This window comes from Megalopta genalis, chromosome 2, assembly GCF_051020955.1.
Source record: "Megalopta genalis isolate 19385.01 chromosome 2, iyMegGena1_principal, whole genome shotgun sequence".
NCBI classification, from domain to species: domain Eukaryota; kingdom Metazoa; phylum Arthropoda; class Insecta; order Hymenoptera; family Halictidae; genus Megalopta; species Megalopta genalis.
Window position 1 is genome coordinate 5,179,005 of NC_135014.1, and position 19,793 is coordinate 5,198,797.

At 40.0% G+C, this 19,793-nt stretch overlaps 2 protein-coding genes across 5 annotated transcripts in view; one reads left to right on the top strand and one right to left on the bottom strand.

Annotated features, from left to right (window-relative positions):
- Positions 1 to 765: 765 nt before the first annotated feature.
- Positions 766 to 6,170, top strand: LOC117218322 (cytochrome P450 6k1). The gene is made up of 5 exons (XM_033466618.2): positions 766 to 1,613; positions 2,825 to 3,196; positions 3,378 to 3,562; positions 5,464 to 5,752; positions 5,924 to 6,170. Exons 1-5 carry the CDS (start codon positions 1,097 to 1,099, stop codon positions 6,100 to 6,102), a joined length of 1,542 nt encoding a protein of 513 aa, XP_033322509.2. The 5' UTR covers positions 766 to 1,096; the 3' UTR covers positions 6,103 to 6,170.
- A 1,550-nt stretch (positions 6,171 to 7,720) lies between these two features.
- Positions 7,721 to 19,793, bottom strand: part of Pde9 (phosphodiesterase 9) — a 288,656-nt gene continuing 276,583 nt past the window's right edge. For all 4 annotated transcript variants that reach the window (XM_033466573.2, XM_033466574.2, XM_076528769.1 and 1 more), the window contains exons 9-12: positions 19,183 to 19,420; positions 18,048 to 18,434; positions 17,091 to 17,342; positions 7,721 to 15,199 (exon numbers count right to left, since the gene is read on the bottom strand). In XM_033466573.2, coding sequence (XP_033322464.2) covers positions 13,394 to 15,199; positions 17,091 to 17,342; positions 18,048 to 18,434; positions 19,183 to 19,420 — 2,683 coding nt within the window. In that variant the 3' untranslated portion in view covers positions 7,721 to 13,393. The remainder of the gene's footprint in view (positions 15,200 to 17,090; positions 17,343 to 18,047; positions 18,435 to 19,182; positions 19,421 to 19,793) is intronic.

Here is a 19,793-nt window from a genome sequence, read left to right on the forward strand (position 1 = left end):
CAAAGTTTGAAAATTAAAACCTGGGACACCCTGTATATTAATTCAACTTGACACTATAATAAATAAATCTGAGGTTGTGGAGAAAAATGCGATATGCCACTATTTCAAAAAATTGAAGTTTATACATTTATCATATCGTAGCATACAGTAATCATGTACTTATCAGAGAAAAAGATATGAAAACAAATTTGATGCGATCAAAAAACAATGTAATTTAAAACAATGAATTATTATAACTTCACAAATATTTAACTGTCCGCAAGTGATCATAATAATTATCATACCTCGTCCTATGCCTCCATATGATTATAATTTCATTGTTATTAGCGATAACGTTGCACTAATCGAAGTACATCATTAAGATATCGGAAAATATCATATCGAGACCAAATTTCTTTTTACCGCAATAATTATCAGACGATACATTTTAAACATGACGATAACAACTTCGACCTTATTACCGAGTTGCTAATGACTTTTGACGTCGCATTTTGTATAGAGAGGTTTTTATTTCATTTATTAAACTTGAATACTTAGTTTCTCCATAAGATCGCGTTTAATATCTTCGTCAAGGATTCGAAGTACAAAATTCTCAAGCTGCGAACAATTAACAATGTCCTGAAGATGCCATATTTGGAACAAATAACGGTACGATTGTCGAGGTGATATTATCGTTAATTACATTATGTTCTATTAAAAGCCATAGATAATTCATTTTACTCAATCCACATTTATTTCCTCAGCTATCGCGAGTACTACAACATCGCCCCACCACCACATACGACACATCTGTCTCCCTCTTTCTAACTACAAAAACTAATCACTCCGAATGGGTGGGAGGATACTTGTATAAATGTATTCCCACACGTTCGTAATCCACAGTATCGGTTCAAGCTGCTCTACACGTTGCAAAAGAGGTCTCTCTCACAGTGCCTGATTATTATTTCGTACTCTAATGCCGATCGTGACATTTTCTAACGTGGCAATAACCAGAAAGAATAACTACCATCTATAAGACAAATATCCATTAGCCGAATGCTAATTTCGAGAATACTCTGTGCACGAAACAATTCATTTTCTTCCCCGTATCTCGAAAATGGCGTTCCTCACGCCACACTGGATCCTAGATGGCATCCTGATTTGCGCATCTCTCATCGTCGCGGCGTACATGTACGTCACCCGAAATTTCAAATACTGGGCAAAACGAGGAGTTCCGGAAATTCCTCCGGCACCGTTCGTCGGAAATTTCGGAGGCTGCCTTATGTTGAAGAAAGCATCGCAAGACTTCGCGAAAGAACTGCATTGCCACTTCAAAGGCGAACCTTACGCGGGGTTCTACATTTTCGATAAACCATTCTTCCTGGTACGAGATCCTGAACTTGTGAAACACGTTATGGTAAAGGATTTTGGCGCATTCGCTGATAGATATGCTTCGTCGGATAAGCATGATCCAATTGGATCCGCGAATCTTTTCCTGATGAATAATCCGCGCTGGAGGGTGCTTAGAATGAAGCTGACGCCTCTCTTCACTTCCGGACGGCTGAAGAAAATGTTCGACTTGATGCTGGTCGTTGCCGATGAACTGGATCGGATCCTCGAAGAATCAAATTTATGTTAGTCCACGATATTGCTAAGGAAATGTTGTCTCTATGAAACCACTACTTAGGGGAAACCACTACACAACGATATTGCAAAAGATTTACGTTCACTCGTTATGTCTATATTATCCTACGTTCGAAGTCTCGAAGCAATATCAACGATTCTGGTAATTCGTATCATGAATGATGCAGATTTAATCGTAAAAGCATGTTCGAAGATGAGAAATCCTCTACCGATAGATTTTGAGTACTATTACTTCAACGTATTGGATTTCTGAAGCAACATTCTCCAAATATTTATATACAGTAGCGGACATATATTTAAGATCACTTGAAAAAGGGTATAGTTTCTTTAAAACTGGACTAAATGACTTGAATTTTTTTTAGATGATAGAGGGATCAGTCTACTAGACAATGACTCTAATACTTTTTTTCAATTTTGCTATTAATTGCACGAGAATTATTACTATATCACAAATTCGAACATACAAGTAGCGGACATATATTTAAGACCACTTGAAAAACGGTATAGCTTCTTTAAAACTTAATTTGATTCTCGAAGAATCAAATTTATGTTAGTTCACTAGAACTTCATTACATCTATATTATCCAACATTCGAAGTCTTCGAGCGATATCAACCATTTAAGTAATCGGTATCATGTGTGATACAGGTTTATCTCTAAAAAAAATAATGTTCAAAGATAAGAAACTCTGCCGATAGATTTCAAGCACTATTACTTCAATGTATTGAATTTTTAAAGCAACATTCTCCAAATGGCTATATATATATATATATATATACAGGATGTCCCGAAAATGTCTCGCAATCCGGAAATAGCGGGTTCCTCGGATCATTTGAAGCAACTTCTTCCTTTACAAAAACGTTCTCCGAGGCACCGTTAACGAGTTATTAACGAAAAACAGTGACCAATAAGAATCGAGTACGGCTGACACGAGGCGGTCCAGCCAACCAGCGCACGAAGCCCAGTTCCGCTCATTGGCTCGGTCGCCTCGCGCCAGCCGAGCTCGCCTCTCATTGGTCACTGTGTTTTTGTTAATAACTCGTGAACGGTGCCTCGGAGAAAATTTTTGTAAAAGAAAAAGTTGCTTCAAATGGCCTGACGAACCCGCCGCTTTCGGATTGCGAGACATTTTTGGGACACCCTGTGTATATATGTATATTCAAATACGCAATATAGTAATAATTCTCGTGCATCTGTTTCAGCTATTCCCAAGGTGATGGAGATGAAAGACCTTGCGGCAAACTTTACCACGGATTTGATTGCCACCACGATTTTTGGTATACAAGTGAATTCGTTGCGCAATCCCAAAACACACTTCCGGGAACAGGGCAGAAAAGTTTTCGACTATGACTTTCTTCGCGGCCTGGAGTTCCTTATTATATTCTTTATGCCACATTTAACTAAGTATTATCGCGCCAAATTTTTCGGCAAACAGGCCACGGAATATTTCCGATCCATTGTCGACAAAGTGATGAATCAGCGAATTGAGACGGGGGAGAAGAGGAACGATTTGATCGACCTTCTCGTCGAACTGAAGCAAACGCATGAGAATGAAGGTGCTATCGATGGGTTCAGTAAGTTATTTCATGTTTTACTCACTTTGCGTTCACGAAATGGAGAACTGACAACTATCCTCCACTACTTTACGTCTCCAATGTTTCTGTGCATTCATCTTCTTTTTTTTATATAATTTATGTTATAATATTTTTTTTTATATATTTTATATAATGTAATTTTGATCGACGCGTATCACAGAATTCAGCTACGAAGACCTGCTAGCGCAGGCAGGCGTTTTCTACGTTGCCGGTTTTGAAACTTCCTCTTCCGCCATGGCCTTCGGTCTGTACGAACTAGCATTAAATATGGACGTACAGAAAACACTAAGAACGGAGATTCGCGAAGCACTCGACAAAACTGAAGGAAGAATTACGTATGAAATGGTACGTAAATTACTTATAATTATCTCTAGAAGTATCGTACATTCGGAAGTCGTCAGCAGCTGGCCAAATGAGATAACCAGTGGCTATAATAATTGAGGCAACCTTTCGTGTTTGATCTCTGATGCACATTTGAACAATTTGATTTGATCGTTGATCTTGAGTTCTCTTGAACTTTGCGGGAGTATTATGTGCAGTAACAAGATCGTTTCTTTTGTACTTTTTTGACTCTTCGAGGTACTTGAAATTATCGTTGCTTTCACGGTTCGTCGCAAATTTGGTTGCAATTATTACAATGATTAGAACGTTGTCGATTATAATCGTTTCTTAATGCTAAATTTTGCCGATTATTCAAAACGACCGACTTTGCGGTGCTCTAATTTTAACAATTTTGAAATGAAACATATGAGATCGGTCATATTGATCAGCGTGATAGATTCAGTGTTAAGAGACAAGGAGAATTTATATTTATTGTATGCAAATGTTTATCTGAATACTTAAATATTGATGAAAAGAGGACAGAATTTTATTTCGACTTGAAACGTTGGAATAATATTTTTATTCAACGTATTATATTATATATCTCCATTATATATATTATAAATATAATAATAATATATTATTTATAATATAATATAATATATAATAATATATTATAAATATATATTATATTATATTATAATATATATTATATAATATATATATATATATATATATATATATATATATATATATAGATAAATATATTGTAAATCTCCATTAAGAGTCAAACACGTATTCTTCTACCATTTAGATAAGAAAGGTTTTCCATAAATGAGCCGTTTATTTTGAAAAAAAGTGGCCTAAGTCCATTTATACTTAAATTGAGATATTTAAAGGTTTGTGTTGTAAATAATATGCGTTTTCTTACCAAGAATGGAGTTAGGCCAGTTTCAAAATTAACAACCGGATTCGTTATAAAATTTGAAGGAGCCCAAGTCCATTCAATATAATTTAGGATGCTTCAAATTGAAAACAAACAATACTCAATTTATTTTACATATCTTTGCAACACTTCGAAAACATAATTTTTGCGATTCAAAACATCTTGTAACCACATAAATTACAAAACAATTTACTGCTCATCTACATTTTGTTTTGGAAAACTTTTAAAGATACAATATTTCCGGTTCGAGTACGATATCTTCTTCTTGAATTTCGTTCAATCTTTCGCACTTTTTGGATGCGTATTTCATCAATCTTTTCTCCATTGTTATCTGTATCTTCATCCCCTGACGACGAATATTGTTCTATAATCCTCTTTCTTTCTCGATTTTCCTTGAAATCATTAGTTACTCATTCTTCTTCACTATCTGAACTATAAGATCTTGTAGTTTTGTTCTTCCCCATGGGGGAAATAATTTCTAAAATTCAATATATTAAATTTTAAGTTTTATATTTAACTGTAAGTATGTATATTGCGTAAATTCTTTTTAACCGCATCGATTAAATTTACTGATTATTCAAATAAAGCAATTGTCCAAAAACTGAGGTTAACTTGTTAAATACTAATTAATTAAAATTACCATCATCACTGCCTTCGGACGTTATCAATAATAAATATCTCAATTTAAGTATAAATGGACATAGGCCACTTTTTTTCTTTTTTTTCAAAATAATCGGCTCGATTATTGAACTAACACTGAAAACTTATGTGTGTCCAATATTATCGTATTTACTCGGAATATAAGTAATCTCGAATGCTTTATTCATAGATAACTTTAAGTTGTACATGTAACCACGGGCAACCGGAAATAATCAACAAATGGACTTGGGCCATTTTCAAAATAAACGGCTCAAATATTTCTTGAACAATCTTATCTTAAATCGAGACTAACATACACGTGAATGCATTTTATTTGTAGATCGTGACATTGCCGTATCTTGATATGGTTGTCTCGGAAGTTCTCCGCAAGTATCCGACATTAGGATTTCTAGAACGCGTCGCAGCCACCGACTACAAAGTTCGTAATTCCGATTTAGTACTGGAGAAAGGTACTCCGGTGTACATCTCTTTGTACGGAATGCACTATGACCCGGAGTACTATCCTGATCCGGAAAAATTCGATCCCATGCGATTCAGCGAGGAGAACAAAAAGAACCGGCCATCATTAACGTACTTCCCTTTCGGCGAGGGACCACGTGCTTGCATCGGTTAGTATAACACCAAATCTTCGCTGCTAGAACTTGAATTGGCACAATGAATTGGCCAATGCAATTGTCAATTTATTGCCCACTTTACATGACTATGGAAACTCAAACGATTCTAGTCGAAATTAGAATGGTACATCTGTATCATTGATTGCACTGTATCATTTGTTTCAGGGCTTCGAATGGGTCTTATGCAAACAAAACTGGGCATTGTTCGGATGCTAAGCAAATACGAGGTGTTGCCTTGCGAGAAAACGCCGGTGCCGGTGGTGCTGAACCCAAAAGCGTCTATTACGGCATCGCTGACGGGACTGTACTTGAATGTTCGGAAAATCACGACAGAGCCTAGTTAAATATGTATAACCAGATGCAGTTACTAATCAAAGACTATTGCGAATTAAGTAAAGTTTTTGAGACTGTATGTGATAACGATTTGACGACACTTTCTTCTACTAAGTCCTGATCTTCATACAGAAACCGATTAAACTAAGTACAGTAATGTCTCCCTAATTGTCGCCCGAATTGTGCACAAAAATAGACAATTTGGGAACAGGAGATACGATTAATCGTATCTCACAGCTCCTTTTTATAATTCTTGACAATTCGGAACTATAAAAAGCGAACCGCAAGCCTCGAATAATCGTATCTCCTCTTCCCAAATTGTCCATTTTTGTGGACAATGTGAGCGTTAATTAGAGAGACATTACTATACATAATATTCAGCCAAAGTCAAGCATCGTCAATGTAATCTCTTGACAATGTACAGCAAAATATTTCCAGTATCATGACGATCTCATATTTCGATCTTCGTAGGAATTAACCCTTTGCACTCCGCTGTCCCCTCTCGAGGGACATCGTAATCCAGCATATCACTCGGATGTCCCCTCTCGCGGGACATTAAAGTTTATTAGCGATTACGGGGAATTGAGTTATTTCAGCGCAACTTTTTCAGACATGCATGTTTCCCTGATGTTTTCTCTTGAAATGGCACAAGAAATCGAATCAAAATGTAGTAAAATTACTAAGATATATACAAGAAATGTCAGCGGGTTTTGACGAGAACGTGAGAGGCGTGCTCACGACGGTCCGAGCACTTCGAAGGCGCCATTTGAAAAGAGCGATAAGGCAAGTTTGTAGAAGAAAGGTCGGTATACGAACATAGCACGCACTGTATAGTGAGATTTATAATCATAAAATCTGGAGGAAAAGATTTTCAAAGCTGAACTCGGTCTGGTTTGAAGCGTCGAGCGGTATAGATAGATCTAACGAGTGAGAAAATCGGAAAAGTGATTCTTCTCTTGGTAAATAAATTGTTTAGTCAAAGTTTTTTTGGTAAATATCATCTTGTGAGTTAGTAATAACAATTAGAAATTTTCAACCTATGTATTTATTCATATTTTTGATTAGAACAATGGCAAAACGTTCAAACACGAATGAGTCTCATGACACAAGTAGTAGTGAAGATGAGCTCCAGATAGACGTTTATACAGATATGTTAGAAAGACTAACTGTGGAAGGTTTTATTCTACAGTTAGTCTATCGTTTTGATAGCAGTGATAGTGATATCGTCCAAGCCACAAGGCGACGAGAGAAAGAGTTCGCGTAGATAGCGATTACAACAACAAAACGAAATTATAAAACAAACAATAACAAAATTATAAAAAATAAATTTCAGCCAAATTCATATAAGTCCAATATCATTATAATATGTTAGTTAGTTCGAAACCCATACTAAATAATACGAGGGTCTGTAAATGCCCGTTTCTGCCGAAAAGTGGCGCTGAGTAGCTGGTAGCCTACGTCCAGAATGGTTCGGAGTGCTAAAGTTTAAAACGTCAAACTGTGGATATTTATGCGAACGTAATTCACGAAGGTAACACTTGGAAACGTAGTACACTGCGATCAAGATCTCCCTTGAGCATCGCACACATTCGAACGAAGATGGAAATAGTAACAGCAAACTACGATAGATTTAATTCAAATTTTTATTTTTTTGTATTTTGCACATTTTCTTGTACAATAAATCCATAAAGATCCGCAGTCTAGTGATTACACGAGAACGACAGTTGACATACATCCTTGACCATCTATGGACCACTTCTCACACGCATCTAATAACTATACAATGTCTTGTGGTAGTAACTCGCCCGCGAGCTTAGCAAGCATTCTGCGTCCATCGTTCCATGATCCTTCCCGCCAGACAAATCTACATTATACGTAAACTAGTTGTTTTGTGTTTTGTTTGCTCGTGCGATTTGTAAATCACAACTTGTTCCTCTTATTACAGTAATTGTAGGTCGTTAGTTTCTTACTGATTTCCTTTTAAAAAAGCGGATATATCGAATGGACGATGAGGCCGGAAACAAGCGACGATCATAAAAAGGAAGGAACTCGGGCCGAAGGTGAATAGTTCGCGGGGAATTCTCGAGTCCACGAATTCGGCCATGAGTTCTCGGCCATCGCGTTCTCTAACAATACGTAAGAGAATAGAGGGGATGATCTATTACGGTTTACGTAATTGACGAGAATAATTGGGACGCGACTGCCCTGGACTATTGTATGTACCCCGGCGCAGACGAACGACGAATTGACGAGTAGAAACGCGATGCCTTTCGTCGACCTTTTTTTATCGACCACGACGCATCGATGGACCCTCGAATTCCGTATCCTCTTCGGTCGCGGCTCCTTGGAACCTTCGTACTGGAATATGACGATCGTCGTGTTGCTCGGACGTCGGTGTGTAATGTCGGTGATTGGAAAGTACGATTGTCGGCACAGCTGGTCCGAAAGATTTAGGAATATCGCCTCAGTAATACATCTGACGGATAATCGCTTTTACTGTCTAGGAAGAGACAAATAAATATTGACAAAGGTCAGGCACAGACAGCGAGCGGCGGAACGGAAAATTTGTTTGATCAACGATTGGGATCAACGATCGATTCTAACTCGATTTGGTAGAGCATGGACCGTGTCTTTTGTTCTCAAAACGATATTGGTTTCGTCTTTTCTCGTGCTATCCATCGAAGAAGGATCAAACACATTTTCCTTCCGTACCGCCAGAAGTTTAATAATTTATATTATAGCTTGTATACACACACACACAACGTTGTTATGGTTCGACGCAGCTCACTCGCTCGAAGACATCGTCGAGTCGCTCACATTTCGCCGGGTCTCTCTCTCTCTCTCTCTCTCTTTCTCTCTCTTTGATCCTCTACACGTTTCAGAATTCCGTGGATCGTCCACGAACGGAAGGTTCATTTTTCTTACTTTATTCACTTTCGTTAATTGTTACGGATGGCGTGGCGAGATTACGTATCCAATGCGGGAAGGGGTTGCGGTGAAAATTGTTTGCGCAAATCTTTAGTGCAGCGGGAAGAGATTTGCGAGGTTGTGTGATTTCGCGTGAATCTTTGCGTGACTCGAAGACGCATCGCGTCTGATAGAGAAGCTTCTTGAATCGAAACACTCAGCAAATATTTTCAAATGTAACACAAGAGGTTTTTTTAAGAAGTGGAAAGTTCGTGTGAACGATCGAAAATTTGTCATTCTAGAACAGGGGTGTCAAACTCGCGGCCCGAAATGAACATTTTTGATGTCAAGTATCAGGACGTAAACAATAATTTAACTTTATATGTTTATTACATATAAAGTCAAAATAAGTCAAAATAAAAGTATTTGTTTCTATGAACATTGATTTTTTTTGCGGCCCACCTAAAGTTAAGCATTATTTATTTATTATTATAGCCCAAGTTAGCTTTTGAGTTTGACACCCCTGTTCTAGAACGACGGTGTTCCGGACAACAAAATGTACATGAATGAAACGTGTAACGCACAGCTCGGTAACGCAGTTCAGCAAATCGCTTAGTAGTCGCATCGAAGAACATAATAAACGAACAGTTTGGAAACATTCATTTTTATTATAGACGGACATGATATACGTAAAGATAAAAATAAATTATGACTAATTTTGAGCAGGCAGAACAAATTGTTATTGAACACACTTGAACCTAAGGTAGTAGCATGGAGTCTTCCTCTAATGTAAAACTTTTACATTGCAGCTTTACTGACTGTAAATAAAATTGCTTTGTCAACAAACGCTTTATTCGGAGTTGCCTACAATATTGTATAGGAAAAATTAAAACTGAATGAAAAAAGTAACGTAGAAACGTTTTCTCCGTAATTCTGTTTTTTCTCACGAATAAACATGTCGACAATTATATCTCGCGGCTAAGATCGTTTCGTTTTTCACAGGCGCTCGGAGACGATTTTACTGCTCTCGACGTTTCAGCTACAATCAATAACTATGTCGAAGAAAATTATCCCAGCGATATATTTCCAACTTTCAATCGCCTCTCTCTTCCGCTAACCATTGCCTTTTCATCGTTCGCGCTGTCGACGTTCCCTCGATTCGTTACTTCCTACCCCTTGTACGCTGAATAAAAAAAAAACATTCGAATCGTTCGCTTCGCGCTCTACAATTCGCTCGAATCTCTTCCCGCAGACTCAAAGCGGAATTATCGAACAACTGTTTACGCAGAACGCAGAGGGTCGCTCGGTTCGCGCAGTGTGTGCGGGGGGTTGGGGGTGGGGGAGGGGTTCATTCTTTCCGCTCTACGATCGCCGTAGAAACCGAAGAGTGCCCAAAAATCGAGTTTTGGGTGCTGAAGACAATAACGTAAGACTAGAGTTCAACAATACATGCGGTTTTTAATCGCCGTACAGACACACCGGTTGGAGTATAAAAATATAAACATCTAAAAAAATGATAAATGAAAGCGAGACGCCGTTAGAGAACTAATTCTTGTCAAGACTGAGAAACACATGGCGTAAAATGGCGCGCAAGTGGACGAGCTAGTCGTGTGGTTTCCGTTTAACCACGTGGGAGGACCGCGTTAGGCTTGTGCACGTGTTCAGTTTCTCGATCGTCGAAATCTCCTGTGCAACATGGTGGTGGTCACGTGTCTCAGACTTGGAGCGAATTTGTCGATCTATTAAAAATTTAGCGTCCTTCGATGAACAAATGAGCAACGCGACGGGAGACATTGGAAAATAGCGCAGATATGGAACTTAAGGGGGCATTCCCTGTTATTTTCTAACGTTCGGTCATGCTTGACCGATGCCACCAGTCCAGTATAATTAACTCGTAATATTCTAAATTATTTGAACATCGTAAACGAATGTTTACTCGCGAACCAGATCGTCGTACTGTTATCATTCACTTTATACGAAAACGGATGATTACTTTTTGGTTCGTACGCGTATCCATTTTTTTTTTTGGCACTGATATGTTCATCCCAGATTCGCAAATTGAATCCAATTCGTCGCGTTCAATTGCAACGAGAAATTTATAAACACAAAGAACAAAATGTACAATGATATTTGCAAAAAGAGAGATCGAGCTTTTGATTTCAACAGATTATTCAACGATACAGAGATAATATATCATAATTGATACACGTATAATTTAATGATAATAGATAATAGATATCGATAAAATGTTGTGAACAAAATTCCAATGATAAAACGATCGTGGCGCATGACGTTTCTAGCTGAGAATACCCCGTTAAGAAAGAGCCATAAGCAACATTCTTAATAGACAGCGTCGTTCTAGCGACGCTAGAAGTGTTACATGATTTACTAATTAACTCTCGATCAGAGGAAGACACATTATCACGAGTAAACACCATTTATTTGACATGCATCTAAATTTCTGACAGATCAACGAAATCGTTCTCCGTACGTTCTCCGTCGGTAATTCTCTCACGGTTAATTCGTGTGTGTGTTTCCTCGCTCTGTTCACGAGTGTACGAAAAAAATTTCACCCGTACTGTTCACCATTACTTTTTGCTCTTTTGTGTGTTGCTTTAGATGTTTTCGGTTTACAACCGGACACAAAGTGCCCGTCTAAATCCATTCCATTTCCTATCTATCTAAGCGCTTTACTCTCCTCCTGTATCGTATAGAATCGATCTTCTTTTATATTTCTTTTCTTACATGTCTATATATTTATATACGTACGCATCCGTTTTGATGAGTGTTGCATAACTTTTCTTTCACGTCTTTGTATACATTGCATCTTGCATATATTTTTATATATATGTATATAGATATATGCATATCGGTTAATATATAATATATATGTATATACATATATATTTATATATAGCTTCTTCTTTATGTATATATGTATAATAACGAACAACATTAATGATTAGGCTATTCTTTTAATTGGACAATAAATAAAATAGTTTATATAGCGCGCATCATTTTCTCTTTCTCTCTCTCTCTCTCTCTCTCTCACTCTCCCTTTCTCTCCCTCCCTTTCTCTCTCTCTCTCTCTCTCTCTCTCTCTCTCTCTCTCTCTCTCTCTCTCTCTCTGCTTCTCTGTCCCTTGACATCTTCCAAGTCAAGTGCATTTTTGCACCGCAAATTTTTGCAACGCTCCTTTGCACCGCTGTTGCACATATATCCGACGCATAAATCTCGTCACCAACAACAACGCTATTCCAGTCCTCGCCGACATTTCCCATCAATGCTATCAGAACGGAAATCGATATTTAGGAGCAATATACATATATTTGGTATTTGCCAACTGTTCGACAGTTTGGCTTCGACACGAAATGCTAATTAAGATTCACACACTTCTCTGGCTACATTTGGAAACAGCTAATCGACTCACTACACGAACGTACTAAGACATTTTTGAAATTGCGTTTGATCCTCGTTTATAACATTTTACTTTGCTCCACCAACTTCTCTCTTTATCTCTCTTTCAACCACACACATCTACACAGTCACGCACGCTAATATGCTTCCTCTCTCTCTCTCTCTCTTTGTCTCTCCTTTCTCTCGGTCTCTTTCACGCATCCACGTGCACTATGATATACGTACTTTCTTTTTCTCGCTCTTTGCCCCCCTTCCTCTGCTATTATTTTACAGGCGATTCTCGCCGTGGCCAAAGCAATCGAGCGATTCGCCCGAATCCTTCGCGTGTTCTATATCAAACGACGTCCAGTCGACAAGAAACGCAAAGCGATCGAGGTATTCCCCAGTGTGGCGTAAAAAAAAAACACGGCCGGTAATTCTGGAGAATCCGTGACCAAGTGTCCGTCGCGACGACGTGTTTCTTATCGGAATGTAGATTTTACTGGACACGAGGATTGTCACGGTGACCCGTGATCCTCGACGGACTTCCTCAGCCGGGGTCGGGTCGGCCCGAGTGGGATTTGCGAAGCATCGTCGAGACTGCTTCGAAAGAACGCGTACCGTGTGCGAGATCGAACTAAATAATAAATTCCGAAACTAACAGAGATCGTCTGGAACGCAGTCGATCCGCTTTACGAACGTGGCCGGGTGGACCACGGAATCCTCGAGGCCCCGACACTCTTATCTCGGCCGACAACACCGGACGAACCGGGCGTCCTTAATCACTCCCCGATCTCTCTTTGGCTCCGTCTGCCTCCTCCGATCGTTGGCAACATATGATCGTTGACATTCCTCGGATAACGCGCGTGAAATAAACAGTAGCTGATCGAGGACCGACAACCGAAACGTTCAACCGCTGCAACAAAAGAAATTCTCAGCCAGCCACCTGTGCAGGCCCGACAATTGTTTCTCGGATGAGTCCTCGGCTACCAGGCCGTATCACTTGATCTCTTCCCGGCTGAGCGAACGCGGAGGGTGCGAGGACAACGGGGCCGCCTCTGTCGTCGTCTGCCTTCTCGGCCGGAAGCTCGCCGTCAGAGAGGATATCCAACCGCTCGTCGACTGTGAGCTCTGATCGTGCAGGGAGTCGCTGTTGCTGTTGCTCCGCGTGCTGTCCACGCTCATCCCGGACTTGAACCGCGACAGCAGGCCCGGGGACGCCTTCTTCGTGGCCGCCGGCGAGGAGAAGGTCGACTTTTTCCGGGACTTGGTCACGTCCTTGCGCAGCATCGAGTCGAGGCTGCCCGCGAGAGGACGCTCCTCCGCTTTCTTTGGCTCCAGCGATCCGAGCATCACGCTCTCAGTCTGTTTCGCCATCTTCGATATGTCCTCCATGCTCGCCGAGCTCCTCCGTATCTCGACCTTGGCGACGTCGCGCTGCAGCTCCTCCTCGGACCCGTGTTCAGTCTTCACGACGATCTCCGGCTTCTGGTTCTTCTTCGCGCGCACGTTGATCTCCCCGAACTCGATGCCCACCGCCTTCCGCTGCTCTTTCACCTCCCGCAGGCTCTGCGATTTGCCCTCGGGATTCGAGAAGTTCCGCCGGTGCTTCGCCATAGAAATCTCCGCCTTCGCGCTCGGCAGCGTCTCCAACGAGGTGGACGACCTTTTCTCTTTCGCGAACACCGTCCTCCAGCTCTTGTTCTTGCAATCCGCGGACTTTCTCACCTTCGGCAGCGTCATCGCTCTCTTGTCCACCGATCGCAGCTCGACCACCGTCGCGATGGCCTTCGCTTCTCTGGCCGGCGGTTTCGCCAGGTTGCACCGTTTGCAAATCGTCAGCGAGTTCGCGTGCCTGGACGAGGTGGTCGGCTCGGGCGCGTTGTTCACGGAGTTGCTTTTGTTCAGCGCCTTCGTGATGTGCTTGGCCGGCTTCGGCGACAGGGAGTCTCGCGATTCGAAGCTGATGTTCAACTTGTCCGTGAAGTTTCTCAGTCGGGAGAAGATGGACTTGTGATTGTTGGGCCCGGCCTTGTCGTCGCAGCAACAACGCAGTACCATGGACTCCCTACGGGCCTCTTTGCGACTAGACCTGACCTCCTGGTCGTTCTCCGCCGGCCTGCTCGGTTTCTTTAAGTTGTTCCGCTGCGGCTGGACCGCGACGTTCCCGTTCCCCTCGACCAGCCTTCCGTCGTTAATCTTCGCGTCCAGCTGGACCTCGTCCTCCTTGCTCAGCTCCTCTTCGATTCTCGTTTCTTCCGCGGATCTCGCGCTCACCGGTGAGCTCAGGTTGCTACCGAGATTCTCTCCTTTACTCCGTCTTCTTTCGTGCTCTCTGACAGCCCTGACCAGGTCGTGATTATGATAATCCAGTGAAGATTTCTCCCGGCTACCCTTCCGGCTACCCGGGTAGCTTTTCCTGCCTGTTGCCGAGCCCGCCATGGTGCCCTCCGTCGAGATCTTGAACTTTAACGTCTGCTCGCTGATCTCTACCTCCGTCGCTGTCTCCGGGTCGGAGCTCTCGATATTCTCGGCGTCCTCCGCCGTCAGATTCTCGGTGATATCCTCGTCGGTGGACCGGGACCTCGAGTGTACCGTTCCCACCGACCGCTTCGAGCGCATGCTATGAGACGACACCGACTTCACCACCGTCGACGAGCCTGTGCCACCGCCGGGTGTCGTGGCAGTCGGCGTCGTTTCACCCGGGTCCGCTATGCTCTTCCGATGGTGCCGCTCGTCCTTCGCCGCCTCGTTCAGCCTGCGATAGTACTCCAACGCTTCTCTCGCTGGCTGGACTATCAGGCTCTGTAACAAAGTCGTTTCTCCTCGTTAGCGTCCGTTCCGAAACCTTATTGGCTCGCGATGACAGTAACTGTTCGTCAGCCACGTGTTGCCGATTGCACTGACCTTGGACGAACGTCGTCAAGGTCATCGTCTTCAACAACTTTGCTCTGTGTCTTTGTTGACGTGTTCTGAGGTACACGGTGAAATAGTTTAGAGCGCCACGAGATCGACGACCTTGGCGAAATTTCAAGATCATTGAAATCGATACGATGCACCCTGATGCACCCTTGTATTAGATCGGTGCGTATGAAATGTCGGATTTTTCAGTGGATATATGAGCCGTTTATTTTGAAAGTGGCATAAGTCACTTTGTTTTGAAGTCGATATATTTAAGGGTTTGCGTTTTAACACGTTTAAAAATATGGATGCTAACTTTCGAGAAGATTTGCTTGTATTTGTTATCACAGGATACTGATATTTTTCTCAGTATAAATAATTTTGTATAAACGTTAAAAAATCACCACTTTTCATTACGGTGAAGTGACCTATGCCGCTTTCAAAATAAACGACTCAAATATTCCCATCACACAAGTATTAAATCCCGTTTGAATATTAGGAGGACGAAAACAGACATTCTGCAGCCAATTACTGCGTGCCTATTATCAGCAAAAATCAGTTACTGTGGCTCAGTTGCTGTGCTCTTTCTCCCAGAATACTGTGCTTCAATTATTGTCCTCTTTCCTTGAGATTCGAGCCTCAATAAATGTGCGCGATAAAAATTTAATACTTGACAAATAATGCTTTCATAAATTTTATGCTCCATAAAAAATATTTAATATAATAATATATCACTTAAAAGTTCAGACATTAGAGATGACTACTTTAACAAAATTTCATATAAACATTCCTCCTCTTTAAAAATATGATAGAGGTGACTTAGTGTCTTCAGCAACTAACGCAACAAGAGAAAAATAGGTTCAGTTATTGTGCACAGTGAATAAACAAAAAATTCAAATAAAGAATCATTGCTTTGTTTGTCCGTAATTTTAATGCGTTTTATCAATACAATTTACGTTGTGATATCTTATCTATAACGTAAAACGTTATAGACGTAATAAACGTTATAAACGTAAAACATATAAACGTTCGCTTGTAAAGAAAATCCGACATTTCATATGCACCATGCTGATACATAATTATGCATGCTTGTAGAATTAGAAGTGACGTTAATAAACATGAACACGTGGCAAATCGGTGTATCGTAAAGTGAAGCATACTATTGGGTTGGCAACTAAGTAATTGCCGATTTGTTTAATGAAATAAAAATTCTTTTTTACTTGGAACGAAGTTTAATCTGTAATGTATTTTCCATTTTGTTCGATGACTTTTTTCCATCTCTCTGAAAACTTGAAAATTCCACGCTCGTAGAAAATCTGATCCTTTTCGGCCAAAAACTGAGTTAAGTGAGATTTTACAGCGTCATCATCATTCAAAGTTTTACCACGAAGGAAGTTGTCCAGGGATCGAAATAAGTGGTAATTCGATGGCGCGAGATCAGGGCTATATGGTGGGTGTAACATCAATTTCCAACCAATATCCATGAATTTTTGCCGAATATACAAAGACGTATGCGTTGCTTTTCCTTGACCGCTGCATTCAATTTGTCCAGTTGCTAACATTCACGGATAATAAAAAAATAACGTAATAATAATAATAATAATTTTATAATATAACATTTACGGATATCATAAAAATGGGAGTGAGAGACATCTATAACTGAAATCGGCAATTACTTAGTTGCCAACCCAATAGAATGGAAAAGTGAACATTCCCAATGCTCACTGTAGAATTTTTTCTGTATCACGGAAAACGGTCTCTTTCCTTTCGGTAATGAAAATGCGGACATACGTACCTGCAGCTCGGGAAGTAATTCCCCAAGGGCCTCGAACAAAGGAAGTAGTACCAAGCCGATGAAGCTAACTTGCGACGAAGGTTTAGTTACTTTGTCGCGATCCATGAACGGCGTGACCGGAAGTCCTTCGAGTTTCTCCGCGTCGCTCTGCTTGAAGAATTCTTGCAGCAGCATGTCCAGCCACGGCTCCGCGACTTCCATTGGACGAGCCTCGTTGCTAATGTCGGCTACCTTGATGAGGATCATCGATAACTGAAACAGAAAATTAACGTCAGAAGCTGTACTTCGTAACCAATTGTCAGCTACTTCTTCGATTTAATGATCTTAGTGTATATTCAAGACAAGGTGATACCCTTCTTGAATCTTTTTCACATGTGTATTGTGTATCGTATTCCAACCAATTACTTTTACTATAAATTTATACTAATTCTGAAATTTATTCATAGTTCATAATTTGCCAGCATGGAACAAATAGTTTAAGGATGTTCACTGATAAAGTCATCGCTAGACTGCAGCTTTAATGCATAAATAAGCAGATCGAATGCGATACAGTAGAAACATTTCAAGAATTAAAAATGCTGTTGTATTATTTTCGATATTATAAAATGATTAAAGATGGAACGGAATGTCTTTCGCATCTTGCACTATTTAGTGCATATAAATTTAGCAAACTTCTATTGCAATGGAACTCTCAATCCAAAAAAATAACAATGTAATTATCAGAAATATTATACGGAAAGAATTCATATATATATAATATTTATAATATTAATATAATATTTCTGATAATATATATATATAAATATAATATAATATAAGTTAATGTAAATTATTTATTAATTTTTTTTATTATATATATAATGTAAATAGGACACAAGTTGTGGTTTTCCAGTTATCATTTTTCCAACTATTCCGAGGTGTATCGGGGACACACTACTTTTCGAGATGGCGACTTACCAGGTTGATATGAGCTTTGCTGGAATAATCGAATTCCGGGATGGTATCGGTGAATTGCCCGAGAATCTCGTTATGCCTAGCCATATCCGTTGCAAGGATGCATCTGATGATCCCTTCGCGTACTATTCGATACGTTGCGTTATCCAGGGACGCCAATATGTTGCATTCAGGTGCCTCCAGAACGCGAAAGGCCACGGAGCAATGATGGTTTTCCAGCGGTGAGATATCGTTGTACCGCAGTGCCAACTCGGTCCGAGCATTTATTTGATAAATATTGTTGTAACCCGGGTGATCTAGATCGTGGCAGATGCAGGAGACAATGAGTATGAACACCTCAAGGTTGCCGATCCGTGACGGCAGATCCACTGCCCACGCTATCGCGTACATCTACGAGGCGACAAAATTCATTAATAGACGTTCCATTATCGAAACGAAAGTTCGTTCGAAAAGATTTTACGAATATTGACAATAAATAATGCTATTATATTATACAATATAATAGTATTATGCAATAATGCTATGGTAGTTTCAAGGACGATCGAACCGTGTTATTGAAATTAATATATATATTTTAATTTCAATAATATATACACATATTATTGAAATTTTTAAACATAAGACCTAAAACAGGTTCTAAAGTTTGCAACAATTTTCTCGAGACAAAAGTATACAAATAAAACTCAATTAACGAATCACTGCATTGTATTTTCTTTTCATTTTGTACAAAGAAGTATTTTTGTATGTTCTAGAAATGGAAAAATATAAAAAGAGTGAAAATAATGGGCATGAACAGTCAAATTAGGTGATTAAAAATTAGATTAATATATATAATAATAATATATAATAATAATATAATAATATATATATAAGATTATAACCTTGAGTCGTGCAGTTATCGAACAAATTGTTGTCTGTGCAAGCGCACACGCTTACGTTCAAGTGACATTTAACTGCAAACGGTGCTCAGAAATGATAATTTCAGATGTCGTTCCCAATTTACGTAGTAAAACATATTGACAAAGTCGGTTCATTAAGACGGAAATTGCGCGATTGAACGGAGACTTCGGAGATTCGTGCATAGGCGATAACTTTGCACGTTCTTGATTTAGGTATGATGTGCCTAATGTGTACTTGCCATTTGCGCCACGCAGAAACAGTGCCTGAAGTTGTGAAATGGCACCTCGTTATAGTTGTTGTAGACTTCGTACAGGAAGTTCCTCAGGATTGGTAAAGGAATGTTAAACTTTTGAGGTAGGTCGAGCTCGACGAACATCGTCTGCAGCATCAACAGAAGCTCTTCGTCTTCCCACTGTCGCGCGTCGAACGCGGGCGAACGGAGCCACTCTCGCACGCTCGATGACACTGACACATCGCTGCAACACAATCAGCGAAATTACAAAAGGATTTATATAGGTATAGTGAAGCGTGTGCTCCATTGTATGAACACGGTTATGACATTGTGCGAACATTTTATTATATTTATTATACGAACGCTTGTTATTCGAACGCTTTATTATACCATAAACACGGTATTTCTTGTTCTTACATTTGCTTCATTTCATCATTCATTTCATCCTTCATTTCATCATAAACAGACCGCGGTTCTTCGTGGAAAATCAAAATTGTTTGCATCAATCGCAAAACGTGGAAACCAAATAGAAAGTTATTATTTTATTCGACGATATTTTTCGACTGAAAATAATATTTTGGCAATCTTAATTTCATTTAATCTTCTTCTCATTTTCA

Coding starts and splice junctions, on each gene's coding strand:
- LOC117218322 (XM_033466618.2), top strand. CDS start 1,097: ATGGCGTTCCTCACGCCACACTGGATCCTAGATGGCATCCTGATTTGC. Junction 3,563..5,463: donor GAAGAATTACGTATGAAATG/GTACGTAAATTA, acceptor TTTTATTTGTAG/ATCGTGACATTGCCGTATCT. Junction 5,753..5,923: donor GGGACCACGTGCTTGCATCG/GTTAGTATAACA, acceptor CATTTGTTTCAG/GGCTTCGAATGGGTCTTATG.